The sequence below is a fragment of the Anolis sagrei genome, chromosome 1 (assembly GCF_037176765.1).
Source record: "Anolis sagrei isolate rAnoSag1 chromosome 1, rAnoSag1.mat, whole genome shotgun sequence".
NCBI lineage: Eukaryota > Metazoa > Chordata > Lepidosauria > Squamata > Dactyloidae > Anolis > Anolis sagrei.
In genome coordinates, this window is record NC_090021.1 from 3,038,824 (window position 1) to 3,065,361 (window position 26,538).

General features: G+C 47.1%; 1 protein-coding gene across 1 annotated transcript in view; it reads right to left on the bottom strand.

Moving 5' to 3' along the window:
- SCARA3 (scavenger receptor class A member 3) overlaps positions 1 to 22,488 on the bottom strand; it is a 51,592-nt gene extending 29,104 nt beyond the window's left edge. The window contains exons 1-3 of the mRNA XM_060754776.2: positions 20,727 to 22,488; positions 8,522 to 8,578; positions 8,113 to 8,232 (exon numbers count right to left, since the gene is read on the bottom strand). Of these exons, the coding sequence (XP_060610759.2) occupies positions 8,113 to 8,232; positions 8,522 to 8,578; positions 20,727 to 20,736 (187 nt within the window). The 5' untranslated portion in view covers positions 20,737 to 22,488. The remainder of the gene's footprint in view (positions 1 to 8,112; positions 8,233 to 8,521; positions 8,579 to 20,726) is intronic.
- Positions 22,489 to 26,538: the final 4,050 nt, after the last annotated feature.

The window sequence follows — 26,538 nt, forward strand, 5'->3', positions numbered from 1 at the left end:
TTGAAGCCATGGCTCCATTGACCACATATCTATACGAAAAACATACATATACACATATACACACACACACAAACACATATTCACAGACTTGGCCACAGCAACACATGGCAGGGGACGGCTAGTCATTAATAAAGATGATCAATCTCTCTCGTTAAGTGGCCGAACACAGAGAGTGCTCACTAATGCTTCCTCTTCATCTTGGAAAGAAGTGACAAGTGGAGTGCCGCAGGGTTCCGTCCTGGGCCCGGTCCTGTTCAACTTCTTTATTAATGACTTAGATGAAGGGCTAGAAGGCATGATCATCAAGTTTGCAGACGACACCAAATTGGGAGGGAGAGCCATTCCAATAGTCTAGAGGACAGGAGCAGGATTCAAAACGATCTTCACAGATTAGAGAGATGATGGGCCAAAACTAACAAAATGAAGTTCAACAGTGACAAATGTAAGATACTCCACTTTGGCAGAAAAAATGAAATGCAAAGATACAGAATGGGGGACAATGCCTGGCTCGAGAGCAGTACGTGTGAAAAAGATCTTGGAGTCCTCGTAGACAACAAGTTAAACATGAGCCAACAATGTGATGTGGCGGCAAAAAAAGCCAATGGGATTTTGGCCTGCATCAAGAGGAGCATAGTGTCTAGATCTAAGGAAGTAATGCTCCCCATGCTCTATTCTGCTTTGGTTATACCACACCTGGAATATTGTGTCCAATTCTGGGCGCCACAATTGAAGAGAGATATTGACAAGGTGGAATGTGTCCAGAGGAGGGCGACTAAAATGATCAAGGGTCTGGAGAACAAGCCCTATGAGGAGCGGCTTAGGGAACTGGGCATGTTTAGCCTGAAGAAGAGAAGGCTGAGAGGAGATATGATAGCCATGTATAAATATGTGAGAGGAAGCCACAGGGAGGAGGGAGCAAGCTTGTTTTCTGCTTCCTTGGAGACTAGGACGCAAGGGAACAATGGCTTCAAACTACAAGAGAGGAGATTCCATCTGAACATTAGGAAGAACTTCCTGACTGTGAGAGCTGTTCAGCAGTGGAACTCTCTGCCCCGGAGTGTGGTGGAGGCTCCTTCTTTGGAAGCTTTTAAGCAGAGGCTGGATGGCCATCTGTCTGGGGTGATTTGAATGCAATATTCCTGCTTCTTGGCAGAATGGGGTTGGACTGGGTGGCCCAGGAGGTCTCTTCCAACTCTTTGATTCTATGATTCTATGATTCTGTATTCCACCTTTGCTTTCTGAAGCTACTATCTTTGTTTGGCACAGAACCCGCCATTTGAGCTCATCAGAAGCCCATCAACACATCTTTACCATTTGTTTCCCCCAGACTGTGCCCTCTTCAGCTGAGTGGTCCTCTTCTCTGACCAATCCCTGGCCACCATTCTCTCTCCCAGATAATCATAGAATCATAGAATCAAAGAGTTGGAAGAGACCTCCTGGGCCATCCAGTCCAACCCCATTCTGCCAAGAAGCAGGAATATTGCATTCAAATCACCCCTAACTGATGCCCTTACTGTGGGAGAACATGCGAATCAAGAATAGGGCTCCACAGTCACCTACGGACCCACCACCAGGACACCGATCTTGGAAGACAATCTTACTCAGACAATGAGGGATCACCTACGTAAGTAAAGTGTCACATATTCATGACTCAGCTTCTTTATCATGTCCCTTAAGTTACATGTCATCCCTTAAGTTCCATGCCACTTAACCCTTCCGCTGATGATTGATCACATATCCATTAGAACTGTATTTTCCACTGATTTTTCACAATAGGGTTACAGTCAATGCATTCCTTTCTAACTGTGCATTACTATTTAACAGAGAATTGCATTTCCAGTCCATGTACCAGCAGGCGTATATAGGAAGAATACAGCCTCCAAGATGAACCAAGTAGTTTGGACTAGACAGATGGCCACTCAGCCTCTGTTTCAAAGCTTCCAAAGAAGGAGCCTCCGCCACACTCCGGGGCAGAGAGTTCCACTGCTGAACGGCTCTCACATTCAGGAAGTTCTTCCTCATGTTCAGATGGAATCTCCTGGCTTGGATCCTATCCGGTCTCTTTTCTAGCCAATCAGCTATCAAAACTGTAAAAGATAGCTTGTATTTCTCTGTATCTTTCTGCTTGCACATTTTGAAGCAAAATTGCTGTACTTGCATCCCTTTTGGGCAAATTGAAACTAACCTCTGTGAGTTGTTTTCAGTTTGGTAAGATGGTTTCTCTGTCCTGGTCTATCTTGTTTTTAGCATACGGCTCGCCAGGCACGGATCCTCTTTAACTGCGGTCCTAGCTCTAAATTCTACTGCATAATGACAGTCAATGGGATGAGACACTTAAAATGCAGCACATTTTAAGCCCTTTAAACTGAGATGATCCTGGCAGTTGTAGTTTGGCAACAGAACCCATGAGCAGAGAGTGCAAAAGACCTGGGATTCCATAACATGGTGTCATGGCAATTAAATTGGTGTCAAACTCAATTCATTTTGCAGTGTAGATGCACCTGGTGTATGCTAAACGTAGGTGTTTTGGACTTCATTTCCCAGAATCTCCCATCATCAGTCCAAGGAAGCTGAGGCTTCTGTGAGCTGTAGCATGAAATACCTGGAGGACTGATCAAAAGCTTTGGGATGGAAAAAGGACTCCAAATGATTACTCTTTGTAGCAAAAGGCCAATCCTCTATTTCAGCGGTTCTCAACCTGGGGGTCGCAACCCCCAGGGGGGTCGCTGGGCCATTTTCCAGGGGTTGCGAAGTCGCCTTGGTTGGCCTCACCCCCTCTGCCTCTCCAAAATGGCTGCTGGCCCCTGTGTGAGCCAAACAGCCAGGTGCTCCTGGTCGGCTCCTTCTCCTCATCCCACAGGGCTGCAGGGAGTCAGGACAAGGAGCTTGGAGGCAAAGGCGTGCATGGGAGAAAGCACGCCACTCGGCCCTCACCCCCTGCAGAGCTCAGAAGGAGCGAGGGTTGAGCAGAAGGATCCCCACCCGGCCAGGCCATTTGGGGAGCCTTTGCCGCTTGGCCCTCTCCCCTGCCAAGCTCAGAAGGGGTGAGAGGCGAGTGCAAGGCTCTCTGCATGGCCAGGCCATCCAGGGAGCCTTCACCACTTGCCTCTTGCCCCCACCAAGCTCAAAAATTGGGCATATTGAGTACTTGTGCCAAGTTCTGTCTAGATCCACAGTCATTTGGGTTTACAGTGCTCTCCGGTTTTAGGTGAACTACATCTACTGTAAACCACTGTCAATTCTTCCCAATCCCCTCCAGTATTTTCTGTTGGTCATTGGGGTTCTGTTGTGGCTGAAATGTTCTGTGATGATGAGGAAGATAGGATTCAGATTCCTGGCTTTTTTTCTGTGCCTCAGATCTCTAGGCCTGCGGTTCCCACAGACAGCACAGACAGTGTAGAGTCAGACAGTGCACAGTCAACATCAACACAGCGGTTCCCAAGAGAAAGGAATTTTAACGAAGGAGATAGCGAACAGGTGGGGAGGCATTTGCCTCCTTCCCATGCTGATCCTGAAAGTACTGAAAGCCTTGATAGTGACCTGACCCGGCAAGCTCGCCGTGATCTCCGGGTCAGGAGGAGTTCTCGCCTGGCCGGCAGACAAGAGGCCAGTTTGGTGAAAGGTCATTGCAATGATTTCATGTAATGTTTTCATGTTAGAAAGGTATTTAGGCTTCTTGCAAACCAAGGGAAAGTGTCAGTTCAACGTAGCTTATTAGCCTGAAAGCTTCATGGAATAATCTTAGCCTGGGAAGCAGTACTCTTGGGATTTCCTGCATTATGATTCATGTACCTGGGACTGTGGTTTGAACATTGCCAATAGGATTGTGTCTCCTGCTTTTACCTGAAGATCTTTGGAACTATATTCTGCATTTAACCTTAATCTTTGGAACTTTACAATGCTTATTCTTTATTTTGATTTGGATTTTTTCCTTAATAAACTGTAAAACTACAGCTCTTGTGTGGTGGTGTTTGGAAGCAAAGTGAAGCTTACTCTGAGTTGCAACAGGTTCTGTGTGCCAAGTTTGGTCCAGCTCTGTATTTCATGGGGGTCTCAGTGGTCTGTGGAATTCAGAGCTGCATCACTTGAAGGTACTGCAGATCCCATCATTCGTTGTCCATACTCCCCCCAAAAAAATATTGTTTTTGTGATTAATCACTGTGCTTTAATTATGTTCAATTTGTAACAATGAAAATACATCCTGCACATCAAGATATTTTCATTACAATTCATAACAGTAGCAAAATTACCGTTATGAAGTAGCAACGAAAATATGGTTGGGGGTCACCACAACATGAGGAACTTAATTTAGGGGTCATGGCATTAGAAAGATGGAGAACCACTGCTTTATTTATTTTGATGAACTTGTCAGGTTTTACAATGTATTGTAATGTAATATAGCTGAGTCATGCACTGCTAATGGGCTTCTATTGGAAATGCTGAGTCATGCATTGAATGTATATAGGGAATCATTTGGGGAATGTGTTCTGGCCTAGTCCAGGTGATTGTGAATCATGTAATCCTGGGTCTGAGTTAAGTTAATGAGTTGGCGTCTGAATCATGTAATCCTGGGTCTGCGTTAAGTTAATGAGTTGGGTCTGAGTTAAGTTAATGAGTTGGCGTAACATTGGAAAATGTTGACCATTCCCGCTCCCTTGGCAGCTACCTCTCCAGAAAAGTCAACATTGAGACTGAAATACAACACTGCCTGAGCTCTGCAAGTGCAGCATTTTTCCGAATGAAGCAGAGAGTATTTGAGGACCAGGACATCCGTAGGGAGACCAAGGGGCTTGCTTATAAACCTATTGTCCTCCCAACCCTGCTCTACGTCTGCGGAACGTGGACTGTCTACAGGCGTCACATGCAACTCCTGGAACAATTCCATCAGCACTGTCTCCAGAAAATCCTGCAAATTTTCCTGCAAATCTCTTGGGAAGAGATTGCTATGTGTAATTGTATAGAATTGTATATAAGGAAGTCATGTACAGTGTATTCTCTCTCCTTGTGCTGTGATGCTGTTTGCTGAAGGCTCTGTGTAATTTATTAAAGGAACCTGTCTGCTAAGACAAGATATAACTGTGTGCTGTGGTAAGTTTGTAGTGTCATCTAGATTGGGGGGAAAACAATAGTAAAACTGACAATGGCTGGGCATGTGCTCAAGTGCCTGTGGAGAGTTCCAGAGTGACTGCAGTTTGTGGGAGCGGTTGACTGAAAATACTGTGCAGGAAGAAGCTACTGGAAAGCGCTGAAGTTGTGCAACTGATCTGCTGCTGAATTGTGAGATAAAGCGCCACAAACTAAACTGGTCAAAGCCCCAGAATAGGATAATTGAGAGGAAAGGACTAGCTCAAGGCTAGGTCTGAAACCGAGGAAGGAAAGTACAAGATCAGAGTTCGGATTCTGCAACTGTCCCAGGGTATTGGTGCTGCTTTGAGCCCCGTTATTGGGAGAAATGTTTTCGTTCTAACCTCAGAATGCATTCATTCTCCAGTATCGGTGCCCTCTGCGTCTGCTGTTCTTCTCCTTGTTCCAGACTAAGTGCTTTGGGCAGAGACTGTTCTTTGCCGGGAAAGGTTGCTCAGATTTTTCCGGCAAAGAAGGGCGTTTTTGGGGTGTCTCTTTGCCAATTTCCTCCCCAGGAGCTGCTTAGTGTTTTCCCGCCCTGAAGCCTTCCATTGAATGGAGGTCCAGCAGTGCAACAGAGGGCTGGAATTACAGGCCGGTAAAAGCCAAGGAGAAAAAGGATCCTGTGCAAACTTTGGGTGCCATTTCCTTCTGGCCCCGAATCAAGAGCCACTCCTGCCTCCAAATGGGTTTCACAGCTTGGACTGAACAGCTTTCCAAAGGCTAAGGAAGAGACTGGCCTTCCTCCTCATTTATTTTTGGAAAGTTCCTTCGTGGCTGATAACAGAAACCATCAACCTTTTCACATGCTGCATATGTTTTGTGTTCCTGAACAAGAACCAGCAGCGTGATGCTGCAGCAAAGAAGGCTCGTGCTATTATTAACATCGTTTCCCAGACAAGGGACCTTTGAATACCTGCAATGCAGGTCTACATTGTAGAATTAATGCTGTTTGGCCACACTTTGACTGCTACGGCTCAATGCAATTGAATTTGGGAACTGGAGTTTGGTGAGGCCGTGCCACTTTTGGGCAGAGGAGGCTAAAGAGCTTGCAAAACTACAACTCTCCGGGTTTCATTGCAAGCAGCTACTGTATATAAGTTAAAGTGATGTCAAGATGCATTTATTCTACAGTGTAGATCATAGAATCATAGAATCAAAGAGTTGGAAGAGACCTCCTGGGCCATCCAGTCCAACCCCATTCTGCCAAGAAGCAGGAATATTGCATTCAAATCACCCCTGACAGATGGCCATCCAGCCTCTGCTTCAAAGCTTCCAAAGAAGGAGCCTCCACCACACTCCGGGGCAGAGAGTTCCACTGCTGAACGGCTCTCACAGTCAGGAAGTTCTTCCTAATGTTCAGATGGAATCTCCTCTCTTGTAGTTTGAAGCCATTGTTCCGCGTCCTAGTCTCCAAGGAAGCAGAAAACAAGCTTGCTCCCTCCTCCTCCCTGTGGCTTCCTCTCACATATTTATACATGGCTATCATATCTCCTCTCAGCCTTCTCTTCTTCAGGCTAAACATGCCCAGTTCCCTAAGCCGCTCCTCATAGGGCTTGTTCTCCAGACCCTTGATCATTTTAGTCGCTCTCCTCTGGACACATTCCAGCTTGTCAATATCTCTCTTGAATTGTGGTGCCCAGAATTGGACACAATATTCCAGATGTGGTCTAACCAAAGCAGAATAGAGGAGTAGCATTACTTCCTTAGACCTAGACACTAGGCTCCTATTGATGCAGGCCAAAATCCCATTGGCTTTTTTTGCCGCCACATCACATTCCTGGCTCATGTTTAACTTGTTGTCCACGAGGACTCCAAGATCTTTTTCACACGTACTGCTCTCGAGCCAGGCCTTGTCCCCCATTCTGTCTCTTTGCATTTCATTTTTTCTGCCAAAGTGGAGTATCTTGCATTTGTCACTGTTGAACTTCATTTTGTTAGTTTTGGCCATTCATCTCTCTAATCTGTCAAGATCATTTTGAATTCTGCTCCTGTCCTCTGGAGTATTGGCTATCCCTCCCAATTTGGTGTCGTCTGCAAACTTGATGATCATGCCTTCTAGCCCTATTAAGATGCACCCTTAATAAGTATCTTGGAACCCCAGGAAAACAGGTGCAAAGGCAGCTTGACTAGAATAAACCTGTTGAGTCCATAATAGTTACCTGTGTGTCATATTATCTGTCATAGGATGTAATAGGGAACATCCAATAGGAGTCATTATTATGGGTTGTTGTAGGTTTTTCGGGCTATAAGGCCATGTTCTAGAAGCATTCTCTCCTGACGTTTCACCTGCATCTATGGCAAGCATCCTCAGAGGTTGTGAGGTCATGATTATGACTATAGTTTTCTCTTATTGGTGTAACAAGTAGTGGTTCACAATGGGTTTCGGTGTTTACAATTTGTGGTCATGGTTCGAGGTTTTTTAAGATGTTGTAATGTGAACTTTTCAAAAATTTCTGCCTATCTCAGCATGCATCTCCACGTTAATGGAGTTTGATGCCACTTTAACTGCCCTGGCTCAGTGCTATGAAATTATAGGAGTTGTAGTTTCACAAGACTTCACCACACAGGATAAGTAAAGCATTTGGGATAGTTGGTTTTCCCTTAAGCTTTGCAAAGCCCTGTTTGGAAGTTAAACAGATGATTTCCTTACCTACATCACGTCCTTCTCCTTTTCTCCACTTTCTGTAAGATTTATTGGTTTGATCACACAGTAAGACTTGTTTCCCACACCATCCCCTCTCCATTTTTTAAAAGATCCTTCTCTCTTTGTTCAACTTATAGTTAAAAAAACCTCATAACAACATACGTAGAGAGGTTATTCTTACGCTGCAGACTTAAAAACAGGAGGGAGGGGTGAAATGAAGCTTTAGCTCCGGTATATGTCTCTCTCTGCTAGCCTTTTGATAGGCAAAACAAAAGCCTGACAGCACAGCAGGAGTTTCAGAGAGGCAATTCAGAAAATAGTAAGAGTTCAAAAGGACTCACCCAAGGTAGCCAGCACTACCACTGTGACCACTAGCAAGACGATGAAGAAGTAGAGGATTTTCACCGACGTTTGGAGCGTTAGTGTCTTCTCGCACTGGGTGCAATTGGTCCGCATCCGGCCTGGAGGAAGTAACAAAACATGAGCGATTTAGGGATAACTGGCAAGGCATTTACACCAAGCATGAGCCGACTTGGACCCTCCAGGAGTTTTGGACTTCAACTCCCACCATTCCTAACAGCCTCAGGCCCTTTCTTTCCCCCCCTCAGCCGCTTAAGTGGCTGAGGGGGAAAAAGAAGGGACCTGAGGCTGTTAGGAATGGTGGGAGTTGAAGACCAAAACTCCTGGAGGGCCCAAGTTGGCCCATGCCTGATCCACACTATAGAATAAAAGCAGTTCTTTAGCTCTTACCATTCGGCCTGTATCTAAACGGGGGCATCTCTTCTTCTTCTCCAGCTAAGTCGTCGTCTAAAAGATAAATAAGGTAAATAACAACAATGCAGATGTCCACAAACTGAAGGAATCCTAGAATCCCAGGCTTGGAAGGGACCCCTTGAGGTGGCTCCGCTCCCCGCTCCCCGCTCCCCGGATTCTGTGCCGATCCTTCCGCGCCAAGCTTGAACTCCTCTGCACTCGGAGGTGTGATTCCTCCGCGACTCCAACTGAGACAGGCCTCGTACTCCAACTTTCTCCGAGGCCTGGAGGCGTCCCGGCTGCTTCTCCCATGCCCCGATACCGCTGGGGCAAGCTCGACAGGGTGAGCCGGCGGTGACTCGGCGCCTCCCTGGGAGAGCCTGACCAACGCCGCGCGGTGACTCAGCGTTTTTTAAGCTCTCTTGCGGCGATCGTGATCTCTAGCCTGCAACGCTCTTAACCAGCAACACTAACCTCACGACTGCTAGGCTGTCTCCTGGGTGGTTGGAACTATATATATTGCTACATAGCTGCTGTTACATGCTTTGTGATCAACCGCCATTACTGTAACGCCACCCACCGCGTTACTGCCTCCATTTCCGGAATTATCCAGCTCATCAGCAGTTCCGGTGGCCATCTTAGCGATCCGTCACTCTGCTGCAAGGCCCCAGTCACCCGACCCTGACACTGATGGTGGGAGGGGGAGGAGGGAGACCAACTGGACTTTACATCTACCAATAGGACTGAGGACTATTCGATCAACTTGCACATTCATTGCGCTAGTAAATTGTTGTCTGAGCCAACGCTGATACCTGCCAACTGCCAGCACTTTATATGAGCCAACGCTATTAAGTCTTCCAATTACCAGCACTTTATTTGATCTATTGCTGCCAAATTTTACAACTGTTAGCACTTAGAGGGGCCAATTGCTGCTAAGGTATACAACGGTCAGCACTTCATCCAACAACTTGCACTTTAACCCTGTATAAGTAAGGTTATTAAGTGACCACCATAGCAGTCAGTCTCTGATAACGCGTTATTGTATGCACTTAACAGCTTTCTATGCACTTTAACAGCTTAGACTAAATCTTTAGCACTTTAAGACCTAGCAATTTAAAATCTACTACTACTTGAACCTAATATCCTACCTCAACCCTGTATCAACTCTGTTCCCCAATGTCAGCATTCCTCCCTTGGGGTCTGCTTATTGTGTTACTGGTGGACTGGGAGGACAATAGAGGGTGGAACGGGTGGGGGGATCCTGGAATTAACACACCAGGAATAGGAAAGAATTGGACTGAGACTGAGTGGCAAAAGTATATAATCTGGTACAAGTCATGGGTTGAAACTACGAATTCTAAGTGCAATATGGTAGAAGAAGGGTATTCCACTGGCCGGGGGGCCCCCATAGAGCCCGTGACGGGGAGGGGGAGATACGGGAAAGGGAGACCACCAATTCGGCTAATTCGGCCTAGAAATAGTAAAAATTTTACAGCCCAAATTCGGCCTAGGGAAAGAAGGAAAAAAAACTTAATTACTTGTAATCGGTCTCCTGACTTGGTAAGTGGGTGTACCCAGGTTGGCAGTCCCTCTGGGTTGAAGATGGTGCTGCTGAACGCCAGATCTGTCAATGGCAAAACATCTTTCATCCAAGATCTAATCTTGGAGGAACGGGCAGATCTGGCGTGCATTACAGAGACCTGGCTGGATGAAGCTGGAGGAGTTAATTTGACCCAGCTTTGTCCGCCAGGATTCTCTGTACAGCACCAGTCGAGACCTGGAGGGCGGGGAGGCGGAGTTGCGGTGGTCTATAAAAATTCTATCCCTCTGACCAGAGGCCCCATTCCACAGTCAACCAATTTCGAGTGTGTCCACCTGAGGGTGGGCGACCGGGACAGAATAGGGATTCTGTTAGCGTACCGCCCACCTCGCTGCACTACGGTCTCCCTACCTGAGCTAGCGGGGGTGGTCTCGAGCCTGGCATTGGAGTCTCAACGGCTTCTTGTGCTGGGGGACTTCAATGTACATGCCGAGACTTCCCTAGGAGGAGCGGCTCAGGACTTCATGTCATCCATGGCAACCATGGGGCTGTCCCAACAAGTATCTGGCCCCACCCACTGTGCGGGACACACATTAGATTTGGTTTTCTGTCAGGGATGGGAGCAAGGTGGCGGTGTTGAGGAGTTATCCACCTCTCCGTTGCCATGGACCGACCACTATCTGGTCAGATTTAGACTCACCACACCTTCCAACCTCTGCAGAGGTGGGGGACCCATTAAGATGGTCCGCCCCAGGAGGCTTATGGATCCGAACGGATTCCTGACGGCTCTTGGGGATTTTCCTGCCACCTCGGTTGGTGATTCTGTTGAAGCCCTGGTGTCTCTCTGGAATGGGGAGATGACTAGGGCCATAAACACGATTGCTCCGGAACGTCCCCTCTCAAGTAGCCGAGCTAAACCAGCACCTTGGTTCAACGAGGAGCTGGCAGCGATGAAGCGAAGGAAGAGGAGACTAGAGCGCGTGTGGCGTTCGGACCCGAGCGAGTTAAATCGAACACGGTTTGTTGCCCTACTAAGGGCATATGCCGTGGCAATAAAGGCGGCAAAGAAAGCTTTCTTTGCGGCCAATATTGCGTCCGCAAAGAACCGTCCGGCGGAGTTGTTTCGAGTTGTCAGAGGGCTATTGAACCCCACCACTCCGGATGGGAACCCTGACAACTCGACGGCCCGCTGTGAAGCATTTGCTCGGTTCTTTGCGGACAAAGTCGCTTTGATCCGCTCTGGCCTGGATACCACGTTAACGGCAGTCTCTGAGGATGTAACACGAGCATCTGCTTGTCCGATTTTGATGGATTCATTTCAATTGGTGAAACCCGAGGATGTGGACAAGATACTTGGAGGAATGAGAGCTACCACATGCATCCTAGACCCCTGCCCATCCTGGCTTCTAAAGGAGGCCAGAGGGGGATTGGCCGAGTGGGTGGAGGTGGTGGTTAATGCCTCCCTTCGGGAAGGCAATATTCCAGCCAGCTTAAAACAAGCTGTAATAAAACCGCTGTTGAAAAAACCATCACTAGACCCCACTCAATTCGTCAACTATCGGCCTGTTTCCAATCTTCCCTTTTTGAGCAAAGTCCTGGAACGTGTGGTGGCCTCACAACTCCAGGTATTCTTGGTAGACACTGATTATCTGGATCCGGCACAGTCTGGCTTTAGGCCGGGACATGGTACCGAGACAGCCCTGGTCGCCTTAGTGGATGATCTCCGCAGAGAGCTCGACAGGGGGAGTGTGTCCCTGTTGGTCCTGCTGGATCTCTCAGCGGCCTTCGATACCGTCGACCACGGTATCCTTCTGGGACGCCTCGCGGGAATGGGCCTTGGTGGCACTGTTTTACAGTGGCTCGGGTCCTTCCTAGAGGGTCGTACCCAGAAGGTGTTGATGGGGGACAGCTGCTCGTCCTCACAACCTTTGTCTTGTGGGGTCCCGCAGGGTTCAATACTGTCCCCCATGTTGTTTAACATCTACATGAAGCCGTTGGGAGAGATCATCCGGAGTTTCGGGGTGCGGTGTTATCTGTACGCAGATGATGTCCAACTCTGTCACTCCTTTCCACCTACTTCTAAGGAGGCTGTTCAGGTCCTGAACCGGTGCTTGGCTGCTGTGTCGGACTGGATGAGGGTGAACAAATTGAAGTTGAATCCAGACAAGACAGAGGCACTCCTGGTCAGTCGAAAGGCCGAACGGGGCATAGGGTTACAGCCTGTGTTGGACGGGGTTACACTCCCCCTGAAGACGCAGGTTCGCAGCTTGGGTGTGACCCTGGATTCATCGCTGAGCCTGGAGCCTCAGGTCTCAGCGGTGGCCAGGGGAGCATTTGCACAGCTTCGGCTCGTGCGCCAGCTGCGCCCGTACCTCGGGAAGTCGGACTTGGCCACGGTAGTCCACGCTCTGGTCACATCCCGCATAGATTACTGCAACGCGCTCTACGTGGGGCTGCCCTTGAAGACTGCCCGGAAGCTCCAGATGGTCCAGCGCTCGGCAGCCAGGTTGCTAACAGGAGCAGCTCTCAGGGAGCATACCACTCCTCTGTTGAGCCAGCTCCACTGGCTGCCAATTCCCTACCGGGCACAATTCAAGGTGCTGGCATTAGCCTACAAAGCCCTAAACGGTTCCGGCCCCACCTACCTCTCCGAACGCATCTCCTCCTATGAACCGACACGGACATTAAGATCGTCCGGGGAGGCCCTGCTCTCGGTTCCGCCTGCGTCACAGGCACGGTTGGCGGGAACGAGAGACAGGGCCTTCTCGGTGGTGGCCCCTCGGTTATGGAATGCCCTACCAAGCGACATCAGACAGGCCCCTTCGTTGCTGGCATTTAGGAAGAAGCTCAAAACCTGGCTTTTTGAGCAAGCGTTTGGCTAATCAGCGCAATTGTACACAGAATGACGGTAAACTGAACATAGGAACGGTATAAGGATATGAGACTGGATCTTGGTTGCGATCGAGGCACTGTATGAATGGTTGTGTGTTTGTTATTGGGTATGCTGTGTTCTAATTGTTATTGTTGTGGTAATTAATATTGTGTAAACCGCGTTGAGTCACCTATTATAGGTTGAGAAACGCGGTATAGAAATAAAGCAAATAAATAAATAAATAAATAAATCTAGTCCACCCTCTCTTCCCTCTGCATCATCCGAAAACTGTGCCCAATGTAGCATCAAAGGAAACGGATGTGTAAATGAGCACCCAACTACATGCTAACTTGGAGCACTGTCCACCATCGTGCAAATAAAATAAAGTCTGTCGGTACTATAGTTTTACTGGTGTGAAATATAGTTTATAGTTTTTAATCTCCGGGTGTCAGGTGTAAGATGTCATGTTATGTAATGCTATGCAAGAGCTAAAGGCATAGAGGGATTTACTGCCTAGAGAGTGAACTGTGAGCTTTTCCTGTCACACATTCCAATGACGTGGATTTGAGATAACGGACTGCTGGGCATTCTCTTCTAGCCATAGAATCATAGAATCAGTTGGAAGAGACCTCCTGGGCCATCCAGTCCAAACTCATTATGCCGAGAAGCAGGAATATTGCATTCAAAGCACCCCTGACAGATGGCCATCCAGCCTCTGCTTAAAAGCTTCCAAAGAAGGAGCCTCCACCACACTCCGGGGCAGAGAGTTCCACTGCTGAACGGCTCTCACAGTCATGAAGTTCTTCCTCATGTTCAGATGGAATCTCCTCTCTTGTAGTTTGAAGCCATTGTTCCATTGCGTCCTAGTCTCCAGGGAAGCAGAAAACAAGCTTGCTCCCTCCTCCCTGTGGCTTATTCTCACATATTATACATGGCCCTCATCATGTCTCCTCTCAGCCTTCTCTTCTTCAGGCTAAACATGCCCAGCTCTTTAAGCCGCTCCTCATAGGGCTTGTTCTCCAGACCCTTGATCATTTGAGTCGCCCTCCTCTGGACACATTCCAGCTTGTCAATATCTCTCTTGAATTGTGGAGCCCAGAATTGGACACAATATTCCAAGTGTGGTCTAACCAAAGCACTATTCACTTTTCCACATAATCGCCAGACAATTGGATACATTTCTGCCAACAAAGAAAAAGTTTTCTGAAGCCGTTGCAGAAGAAGTTGACACTCTTTTTCCACTACCAGCGTCTCACAGTTCTCTCATCCTGAGTACCCATCATGCACAGATCTTCCAATAGCCAAGCAAAGCAATAATGTGACCCACACATAATCACCAGACAATTGGATACATTTCTGCCAACAATGAACAAGTTTTCAGATTATTTCTGCATTTGATTTATTAAAATATTCCCATTTAAACCCACGTAACGAAGATGGAGGCATTACTTTTCATTCAACCCTCGTATGTGCTCTTGATGCAGCTTCTTCCCTAGTCTTACCTACCCTATAGGTGCCAGGTACCCCTTCATGCTGACGTATCCTTTGCTTGAGATTCAGAGGATAAATATTTGCTCTGCTCTCCGCTCCCAAAAGGCTCCCTTGCCAGTTCCAGAGTTTAGAAAACATCCCTCTGGACCAGACTTCTTTTCTCCCCTTCGCCCCACCTGCCTTCTCCAAATATTTGTTGGTTGCAGGGAACTCAACTTTCAAATTGCCGAAAAGCACACACAGGGCTCTTTGATGCAACCTGTTTGCCCCACATGAAAGGCTGGAACAAGCCTGGGTCTCTGCTTTGTCGGATCACAAGAAAACAGGAAAAATGAGGCTGGCTCCTTCACAGCAACCCGGTGAAAAGCAGCCAAAGTCCACACAGAGCAGGAGGCTCCTGGCTTGAAAGTCTATATGAACGGGCCTTTTAATCAGAGACTGGCTGGCCATCTGTTAGGAGGGCTTGGATGGTGTCTTTTTGCCCAACAGAATGGGGTTGGACTAGGTGGCCCTTGGAAATCCCTTCCTATTATAGTGGAACATGGTTCCTCAGAGTCCAGTGGAACCTCCTTCTGTTTCTAAAAGAGGCTGGATTGCCATCCGTTGGGAGAGTTCGGATGTTGTCCTCCTTCCTGGCAGAATGGGGTTGGACTAGATGGCCCTTGGAGATCCCTTCCTATTATTGTAGAACATAGTGCCTCAGGGTCCAGTGGAGCTTCCTTCTCTGTTTCTAAACAGAGGCTGGATGGCCATCTGTTGGGAGGGTTTGGATGTTGTCTTCCTTCCTGGCAGAATGGGGTTGGACTAGATGGCCCTTGGGGATCCCTTCATATTATAGCAGAACATGGTGCCTCAGAGTCCAGTGGAGCCTCCTTCTCTGTTTCTAAACAGAGGCTGAATGGCCATCTGTTGGGAGGGTTCGGATATTGTCTCCCTTCCTGGCAGAATGGGGTTGGACTAGATGGCCCTTGGAGATCCCTTCGTATTATAGTAGAACATGGTGGAGCCTCCTTCTCTGTTTCTAAAAGAGGCTGGATGGCCATCCGTTGGGAGGGTTCGGATGTTGTCTCCCTTCCTGGCAGAATGGGGTTGGACTGGATGGCCTTTGGGAGACCCTTCCAACTCTAGAATTCTATGACTGAAAAGCCTCCAGAGACCATCAGGACACTCTTCCTACTATTCCATGCAATGATAGCTGTGGTTCAGTGTTATGGAACCCTGGGAGTTGAAGTTTTGCAAGATGGCTAAAAACCTTGCAAAACTACGATTCCCACAATCCCAGAGATGGCTAAAGACCTTGCAGAACTACAACTCCTGTAATCCCACAATATTGAGCCACAGAAGCTCAAGTGGGGCCAAATTGCATTAATTCAACAGTGTGGAAGCGCCTAGAGATGCTTCAGTGGTGGATATTCTCTATTGGCAAAGAGAGGTTGGACTAGATGACCTCTTGGGGTCCTACCAACTCTTCTGTTTCTCTCAACTGACTTATTATTTTGTAATTTTGGGACTCTAATGCCAGACTCAAATGTTCTCTTGTTGGAACTACAGCTTAAGTGGTGCCAAACTGCATTGATTCCACAGTGTGGAAGCACCCAAGGATGCTTCGGTGGTGGAAATTCGGTATTGACAAAGGAAGGTTGGACTAGATGACCTCTTGGGTTCCCACCAACTCTTTTGTTTCTCTCAACTGACTTATTATTTCGTAATTTTGGGACTCTAATGCCAGACGCAAATGTTCCCTTGTTGGAACTACAGCTTAAGTGGTGCCAAACTGCATGAATTCCACAGTGTAGAAGCACCCAGGGATGCTTCGGTGGTGGAAATTCGGTATTGGCAAAGGAAGGTTGGACTAGATGACCTCTTGGGTTCCCACCAACTCTTTTGTTTCTCTCAACTGACTTATTATTTTGTAATGCCAGACTCAAACGTTCCCTTGTTGGAACCAACAAAGCTTATTTGGATTTTCCGGAACCCGTTATTACTGAATCCCAAACCTGAGGTTAAAACCCAATCAGAGTAAACAAAGGCTGTGACGCCAGGAGCCAAACCTAGCAATTGTCTTATTTCCAAATGAGAGGCTCCTCTTTTATCCCCTTCCCAGGAATGCAGAAACTAGAGATCCCACAATTATGGGGTGGGTGTAGGATAGAGGGATGGCTCATACTAACATTTCATCCTTGAAGGAACATGGGATGAAGAGGGACTCTCTTCAGTCCATGTTCCTCCAAGGATAGAATCATAGAATCCTCCCAACAAATGGCCATGTGCATCTAGAACCTTAGAATCCTTGAGTTGGATGAGACCTCCTGGACCATCATCCAGTCCAACCCCATTCTGCGAAGAAGCAGGAAAATTGCATTCAAAGCACCCCCAACAGATGGCCATCCAGCCTCTGTTTCAAAGCCTCCATAGAAGGAGCCACCACCACACACCGGGGCAGAGAGTTCCACGGCTGAACAGCTCTCACATAGAAGCCTAGAGTTGGAAGAGACCTCATGGGTCATCCAGTCCAACCCCATTCTGCCAAGAAGCAGGAATATTGCATTCAAATCACCCCTGACAGATGGCCATCCAGCCCCTGTTTCAAAGCTTCCAAAGAAGGAGCCTCCACCACACTCCAGGACAGAGAGTTCCACTGCTGAACGGCTTTCACGGTCAGGAAGTTCTTTCTCATGTTCAGATGGAATCTCCTTTCCTGTATAGAATCATAGAGTCAAAGAGTTGGAAGAGACCTCATGGGCCATCCAGTCCAACCCCATTCTGCCAAGAAGCAGGAATGTTGCATTCAAATCACCCCTGACAGATGGCCATCCAGCCTCTGCTTAAAAGCTTCCAAAGAAGGAGCCTCCACCACACTCCGGGGCAGAGAGTTCCACTGCTGAACGGCTCTCACAGTCAGGAAGTTCTTCCTTATGTTCAGATGGAATCTCCTCTCTTGTAGTTTGAAGCCATTGTTCCATTGCGTCCAAGTCTCCAAGGAAGCAGAAAACAAGCTTGCTCCCTCCTCCTCCCTGTGGCTTCCTCTCACATATTTATACATGGCTATCATATCTCCTCTCAGCCTTCTCTTCTTCAGGCTAAGCATGCCCAGCTCTTTAAGCCGCTCCTCATAGGGCTTGTTCTCCAGATCCTTGATCCTTTGAGTTGCCCTCCTCTGGACACATTCCAGCTTAGAGTCAACATCTCCCTTCAATTGTGGTGCCCAGAACTGAACACTTTGTGATTCCAGGTGTGGTCTAACCAAGGCAGAATAGAGCATGGGGAGCATGACTTCCCTACTCCTCCTGATGCAGGCCAAAATCCCATTGGAATTTTTAGCCACAGTATCACATTATTGGCTCATGTTTAACTTGTTGTCCACAAGGACTCCAAGAACTTTTTCACACGGTGTCAACCTGTTCATCGGGTGCTCTGCTATGGCTGACTTCTCTGGTTGGAGTAGGGATCTTCTCACCTCTGCAGGAGTCTCCCGTGTACCATGCAGCTGTGGACAAGTCTACAGAGGGACCACCAAACACAGCAGCATGCCCCAAACACGCATCAAGGAACATGAAAGGCACTGCAGACTACTCCAACCAGAGAAGTCAGCCATAACAGAGCACCTGATGAACCAACCTGGACACAGCATATTGTTTGAGAACACAGAAATGCTGGATCACTCCAACAACCTCCATGTCAGGCTACACAGAGAAGCCACTGAAGTCCACAAGAAGCATGTGGACAATTTCAACAGAAAGGAAGAGACCATGAAAATGAACAAAATCTGGCTACCAGTATTTTAAAAAACTCTAAAATTACAACAGCAAAACAACAGAGGGGAAACAATCAAGGACAGCTAAAAATTAGGATTTTTGTCATTTGGGAGTTGTAGTTGCTGGGATTGATAGTTCACCTACAATCAAAGAGCATTCTGAACTCCATAAATGATGGAATTGAACCAAACTTGGCACACAGAACTCCCATAACCAACAGAAAATAATGGAAGGGTTTGGTGGACATTGACCTTGAGTTTGGGAGCTGCAGTTCACCTACATCCAGAGAACACTGTGGACTCAAACAATGATGGATCTGGACCAAACTTGGCATGAATACTCAATATGCCCAGATGGGAACACTGGAAGAGTTTGGGGGGAAATAGAGCTTCACATTTGGGAGTTGTAGTTGCTGGGATTGATAGTTCACCTACAATCAAAGAGCATTCTGAATTCCCTAAATGATGGAATTGAACCAAACTTATTTATTTATTTATTTATTTATTAACTTTATTTGTACCCCGCTAGCATCTCCCGAAGGACTCGATGCGGCTTACACGGCCGAAGCCTCAAAACACAATACAATAAAAACATAACACAACAATAGACAAGCAAATCAAACAATTAAGCAAATAACCACAATAACAATACATCAAGACACTATTAAAACTGGTTCGGCCAGCGCAATGGGGTACAGAGTTAAAAGTGCTGAGATGGCAGGAGGTAACGTAGGGTTAAGTGCGGTGTGCAGCGACATTAGTAGTGCTAAAGTGCATCTAGGACTTGGCACACAGAACTCCCATGACCAACAAAAAAACACTAGAAGATTTGGTGGGCATTGACCTTGAGTTTGGGAGTTGTAGTTCACCTATATCCAGAGAACACTGTGGACTCAAACAATGATGGATCTGGACCAAACTTGGCATGAATACTCAATATACCCAGATGGGAACACTGGTAGAGTTTGGGGAAAATAGAACTTCACATTTGGGAGTTGTAGTTGCTGGGATTGATAGTTCACCTACAATCAAAGAACATTCTGAACCACACCAATTATAGAATTGGGCCAAACTTCCCACACAGAACCCCCATGATGAACAGAAAATACTGTATTTCCTGGTGGTCTTTGGTGACCCCTCTGACACCCCCTCGCCAAACCCCAGGGTTTCTGACCCCCAGGTTGAGAAACATTGGACAAGAGTCAAGCCTAAGCAGTATTATTAACTCTAACTGATAGTAACAGGTCTCCAAGTTTTGCAGAAAGAGTCTTCTCCTTGGCTAAAGACTTTGTTGTGGGTCTCCCCTCCAAAAATTCACCGGACCTGACCTGGCCTAGCTTCCAAAAACAGGCAAGTGGGGGGTTGGTTTGTTGTAGGTTTTTCGGGTTGTATGGCTAGGGAAAATGGAAGGAAAAAGGAAGAGGTGCCGACCAAGGGCAAGATGGATGGATGGCATCCTTGAAGTGACTGGACTGACCTTGAAGGAGCTGGGGGTGGTGACGGCCGACAGGGAGCTCTGGCGTGGGCTGGTCCAGGAGGTCACGAAGACTCAGAAATGACTGAACGAATGAACAACAACAAATGGCCATGTTCTAGAAGCATTCTTTCCTGACGTTTCGCCTGCATCTGTGGCAAGCATCCTCAGAGGTTGTTAAAACCTGTTGAAGGAGCTGGGGGTGGTGACGGCTGACAGGGAGCTCTAGCATGGGCTGGTCCATAAGGTCACGAAGAGTCAGAAATTACTGAACAAATGAACAACAACAAATGACCATGTTCTAGAAGCATTCTCTGCTGACGTTTCGCCTGTATCTGTGGCAAGCATCCTCAGAGGTTGTGAAAACCTCTTGAAGGAGCTGGGGGTGGTGACGGCCAACAGGGAGCTCTGGTGTGGGCTGGTCCATAAGGTCACAAAGAGTCAGAAATGACTGAACAAATAAACAACAACAAATGGCCATGTTCTAGAAGCATTCTCTCCTGACGTTTTGCCTGCATTTGTGGCAAGCATCCTCAGAGGTTGTGAAAACCTCTTGAAGGAGCTGGGGGTGGTGATGGCCGACAGGGAGCTCTGGCGTGGGCTGGTCCATAAGGTCACGAAGAGTCAGAAATGACTGAACGAATGAACAACAACAAATGGCCATGTTCTAGAAGCATTCTCTCCTGACGTTTCGCCTGCATATGTGGCAAGCATCCTCAGAGGTTGTGAAAACCTCTTGAAGGAGCTGGGGGTGGTAACGGCCGACAGGGAGCTCTGGTGTGGGCTGGTCCATAAGGTCACGAAGAGTCAGAAATGACTGAACGAATGAACAACAACAAATGGCCATGTTATAGAAGCATTCTCTCCTGATGTTTCGCCTGCATCTGTGGCAAGCATCCTCAGAGGTTGTGAAAACCTCACAGCCTCTGAGGATGCTTGCCACAGATGCAGGTGAAGCGTCAGGAGAGAATGCTTCTAGAACATGTTAGTTGTGTCTTCCTGGGGATTGGACTGGATGGCCTCTGGAGTTCCCTTTCCGGTTCTCTGAGCTCCCAAAAGAAAGAAACGTACCTTTCATCATCTCCTTGCCACGAGTCCAATGGCTCCTTGATGCTCCAGTTCCAAGCTGGTCAGGGATGCTGCAAAGGCTGCCAGGTGCTTCTTATCTGGCCATGGCAGGCCTCCCTTGATTGCGCCACATCCCAGCACATGAGTGCCTCAGAAGAGGGACTCTGAAGAAAAACAACAGCAGCATCCTGGTGGTGCTTCCTCCTGATTCCTCCTCTACTTCTCCTCAAAGCAAAGTCCTATCTGTGGCCCATCCTCATGTGCAAAAAGATGCTCAGCACACCACTTCTCCAAGGAAGGCATTAGCTGTGGTCCATCCTCAATCACTCAAGTCCTGGCTTCCAAAGTGTCAATGCACTGATGCTCAGCAAAGGGAGCTCTGATCCGAAGGACATACAGTGCGCGTTCTGATGTGCCGATATGTGTAGAAAGGAGCTATCCTCCTCAGCCAATGCTCCGGACTTCTATGCACCCTCAGGTTGACGGTGCACTGCTTCATGCGCCGATACTCAGCAAAGGGAGCTCTTGTCCGAAGCACACACTATGTATGTTCTCATGTGCCGATGTGCAGAAAAAGGATCTATCCTCTTCAGCTGAAGCTCCAGCCTTCAATGTACGTTAGCACTGATGGAACACTTTCTCATGTGCCAATGCTCAGCAAAGGGAGCTCTTGTCCAAAGCACACACCATGTATGTTCTCATGTGCTGATGTGCAGAAAAAGGATCTCTCCTCTTCAGCTGAAGCTCCAGCCTTCAATGCACGCTACCACTGATGGAGCACTGCTTCATGCGCCGAAGCTCAGCAAAGGGAGCTCTTGTCCGAAGCATACACTATGTATGTTCTCATGTGCCAACTTGCAGGAAAAGGATCTATCCTCTTCAGATGATGCTTCAGCCTTCAATGCACACTACCACTGATGGAGCACTGCTTCATGCACCGAAGCTCAGCAAAGGGAGCTCTTGTCCAAAGCACACACGATGTATGTTCTCATGTGCCGACTTGCAGAAAAAAGATCTCTCCTCTTCAGCTGAAGCTCCAGACTTCAATGTACGTTAGCACTGATGGAGCACTGTCTTATGCGCCGAAGCTCAGCAAAGGGAGCTCTTGTCCGGAGTACACACCATGTATGTTCTCATGTGCTGATGTGCAGAAAAAAGGTCTATCCTCTTCAGATGATGCTCCAGCCTTGAATGCACGCTAGCACTGATGGAGCACTGTCTCATGTGCCGATGCTCAGCAAAGGAAGCTCTTGTCCGGAGTACACACCATGTATGTTCTCATGTGCTGATGTGCAGAAAAAAGATCTATCCTCTTCAGATGATGCTCCAGCCTTGAATGCACGCTAGCACTGATGGAGCACTGCCTCATGCGCCGATGCTCAGCAACGCTGAGCCTCCAATGCACCCTGGGGCTGACATCCCAGCCCTGTTTGGTCTCCTTCCTTGCCCCATGCACGGCCTCCCTCTTCTCCCCTGGCGCACTCCTCCAACTCTTGGGCTTCGGCCCAAGCAAACTTCTCCAAAGAGTTCTCCAATGCGGCATCCGGTGGTGCCAGGATTTGGCTCACGCCATGGCAGGCCACAGCAGGCCACAGACCTAGTTTGGGGGTGGCAACACGGTCCACCTCCGTTCCTCCCTCTCGAGTGTGCGATGGTGTGCAAGCAGCAGTGGAGAGGCCGTTTTTTGGCGGTGTTTGTTGGGCCTGTGCCGGAGAAATGTGCGTGCGCCTCCGTCCCTCTCCCGCCTCCCCTCCCCACACTAATTGCTAACAAATGTCCTTCCTTTGCAGCCCAGTGGGAAGGGGAAGGCAAGGAATGCGCATGGATGAGCCTACAGATGGATGGGATGCAGCACATCCACCCTTGAGAAGGAATGTGCCGTGACACCGCTGGAGTTGCCATGGCTCCGAGATAAGGAATCCCGTGAGTTGTAGTTTGCTAAGGCTGAGAAAGCTAAAGGCCTTGGGAAACTACAACTCCCAGCACTCCTTATCACTGAGCCATGCATTCATTCAACAGCGCAGATGCACATGCAGACACATGAACACACTGCTGGGATTCTGGTTTCAGAAGCAGAGCAGATCCTGAGGTTTCTTGACCAAAGCTTGAAATCAGAGACAAACCTATGATGTTGTCAAGCATTATGCGTGGAGGGCCAGCCATCTTTGCTAACAGATTGTCATTCAGAGGAATCATAGATTCTTACTTACTTAGGCGATCCCTCATAGTCCGAGGATGATGGTCCTCCAAGTGTAGTATCCTGGAGGTGGGTCCATAGGTGGCTGTGGAGCCCTATTTTGACCCGCATGTTCTCCTGCAATGAGAACATTGGTTTCCAGATGGAAGGCGGTCCTGGTCGGGGTTGGCTTGATGCACCTTCCTCTTGGCACATTTCTCTCTTTCGCCCTCCATTCGTGCCTCTTCAAATTCTGCAGCACTGCTGGTCACAGCTGACCTCCAGCTGGAGCGCTCAAGGGCCAGGGCTTCCCAGTTCTCAGTGTCTATGCCACAGTTTTTAAGGTTGGCTTTGAGCCCATCTTTAAATCTTTTTTCCTGCCCACCAACATTGCGATTTTCCATTTTCAGTTCGGAGTAGAGTAACTGCTTTGGGAGACGGTGATCTTTAGGCTTTCGGACAATGTGGCCGGTCCAGTGGAGTTGATGGCGGAGGACCATTGCTCCAATGCTGGTGGTCTTTGTTTCTTCCAGCACACTGACGTTTGTCCGCCTGTCTTCCCAAGAGATTTGCAGGGTTTTTTGGAGGCAATGCTGATGGAATCATTCCAGGAGTGGCATGTGACATCTGTAGATAGTCCACGTCTCGCAGGTGTATAGCATTTGTTTTGATGCAACAGTGCACCTGAACCATACTTGCAAACACATAATAATAATAATCATCATCATCATCATCATCATCATCATCATCTATATAAATAAAAATGTAATGTTTGTTTGTGGGATTAACAGAACTCAAAAACCACTGGATGAATTGACATCAAATTTGGACACAAGACACATAACAATCCAATGTATGTCCTTCACTCAAATGTTTTTGATTTTGTCATTTAGGAGTTGTAGTTGCTGGGATTTATAGTTCACCTACAATCAAAGAGCATTCTGAATTCCGCCAATGATGGAATTGAACCAAACATGGCATACAGGACTCCCATTATCAACAGAAAACACTAGAAGGGTTTGGTGGGCATTGACCTTGAGTTTGGGAGTTGTAGTTCACCTACACCCAGAGAACACTGTGGACTCAAACAATAATGGATCTGGACCAAACTTGGCACAAATACTCAATATTCCCAAATGTGAACACTGGTAGAGTTTGGGGAAAATAGAGCTTCACATTTGGGAGTTGTAGTTGCTGGGATTTATAGTTCACCTACAAACAAAGAGCATCCTGAACTCCATCAATGATGGAATTGAACCAAACTTAGCACACAGGACTCCCATAATCAATAGAAAACTCTAGAAGGGTTTGGTGGGCATTGACCTTGAGTTTGGGAGTTGTAGTTCACCTACATCCAGAGAGCATTGTGGACTGAAACTATGGGTCTGGACCAAACTTGGCATGAATATTCCATATGCCCAAATATGAACACAGATGGAGTTTGGGGGAAATAGACCTTGGCATTTGGGAGTTGTAGTTACTGGGATTTATAGTTCACCTACAATCAAAGAGCATTCTGAACCCCACGAATGATAGAATTGGGGCAAATTTTCCACACAGAACCCCTATGACCAATAGAAAATACTTGAGGCCATTCAGTCCAACTCCCTTCGCCAAGGCAAGAAAACGTAATCAAATACTGTTTACCCACAAGCAGAAAGAAATTACATATATTAGAAACCAACACTTTCTCATTACTTTATTTTCCAGATCACCAGACTGTGCCACAGCAAAGCGTGGCAGGGGGCGGCTAATAATAATAATAATAATAATAATAATAATAATAATAATAATCTTTATTTATAACCCACCTCCAGCTCCCCGAAGGGGACTCGGGGCAGCTAACATGAGGCCAAGCTCAAAACAATACAGCATAATTAAACACAAAACAACAGAAAAATTACATCACAACTAAATACGTAAAATAACAAAATTAAATGAACAGTGCAAAATAATATAATAAAAATCAAGCACAAAGGGCGGGTCAGATGTACGAGATAAATTATTAAAATTTTAATTATAACTAGCCGTCCCCTGCCACGCATTGCTGTGGCCCACATGGGGGTTCTGTGTGGGAGGTTTGGCCCAATTCTATCATTGGTGGGGTTCAGAATGCTCTGTGATTGCAGGTGAACTACAAATCCCAGCAACTACATCTCCCAAATGTCAAGATTCTATTTTCCCGAAACTCCACCAGTGTTCACATTTGGGTATATTGAGTATTCGTGTAGACTTTGGTCTACTTTGGACTCAAACACCATTAGTGTTTGAGTCCACAGTGATTGCTGGATGTAGGTGAACTACAACTCCAAAAGCAAAGGACACTGCCCACCAAATCCTTCCAGTATTTTCTGTTGGTCAGGGGAGAACTGTATGCCAAGTTTGGTTCAGTTCCATCGTTGGTGGGGTTCAGAATGCTCTTTGATTGTAGATGAACTATAAATCCCAGGAACCACAACTCCCAAATGACAAAACCATTTTTTTTGAGTGAAGGACATACATTGGGTTGTTAGGTGTCTTGTGTCCAAATTTGGTGTCAATTCATCCAGTGGTTTTTGAGTTCCGTTAATCCCACAAACGAACATTGCATTTTTATTTATATAGATTGATGTTGCTGTCGTCATCATCGTCGTCATTGTTTTCATTTTTCTCCCTCCCTTCTTCCAATATAGGATTTCAAGGTGGCTAATAATAAATAAGACCCCAGCGTTAATTTTTTGCAATCGTGTTTTGCTAATTTCCTGACAAAGGCTGTGCATTTTTTTCCTAAAGAAAATTAAAATGTCGCCAGAATGACAGATATTTTGTAATTCTCTGCAAACAAGCTTCATGCTTTTAAAAATAAAAATGGTCTCATCACGAGGGGAAAGGGAGTGTTTCTGTAATGTAGGGATCCTGACTGATTTGTCAGCATTCTTCACAGCTTCCCAAAGTGTTTTTTACAGTCTTGTTTCTAAGGTTGTGTCTACATGATAGAATTAAAGCAGTTTGACCCCAGGTTGTTGTAGATTTTTCCAGGCTATATGACCATGTTCTAGAGGCATTTTCTCCTGACGTTTTGCCTGCATCTATGGCAAGCATCCTCAGAGGTAGTGAGGTCTGTTGGAACTAGGAAAATGGGTTTATATATCTGTGGAATAATGACCAGGGTGGGACAAAGGACTCTTGTCTGTTGGAGCTAGGTGTGAATGTTTCAGCTGACCACCTTAATTAGCATTTGATGGCTTGGCAGTGCCTGGGGGAATCTTTTGTTGAGAGGTGATTAGATGTGCCTGATTGTTTACTCTCTGTTGTTTTGCTGTTGTAATTTTAGAGTTTTTTAATATTGGTAGCCAGATTTTGTTCATGCAGCTGTGGACAAGTCTATATAAGGACCCCCAAATGCAGCACCCAAACACAAATCAAGGAACATGAAAGGCACCGCAGACTCCTTCAACCAGAGAAGTGAGCCATAGCAGAGCACCTGATGAACCAACCCGGACACAGTATATCATTTGAGAACACAGAAATGCTGGACCACACCAACAACCACCATGTCAGACTACACAGAGAAGCCATTGAAATCCACAAGAAGCAGGTGGACAATTTCAACAGAAAGGAGGAGACCATGAAAATGAACAAAATCTGGCTATATTTCTA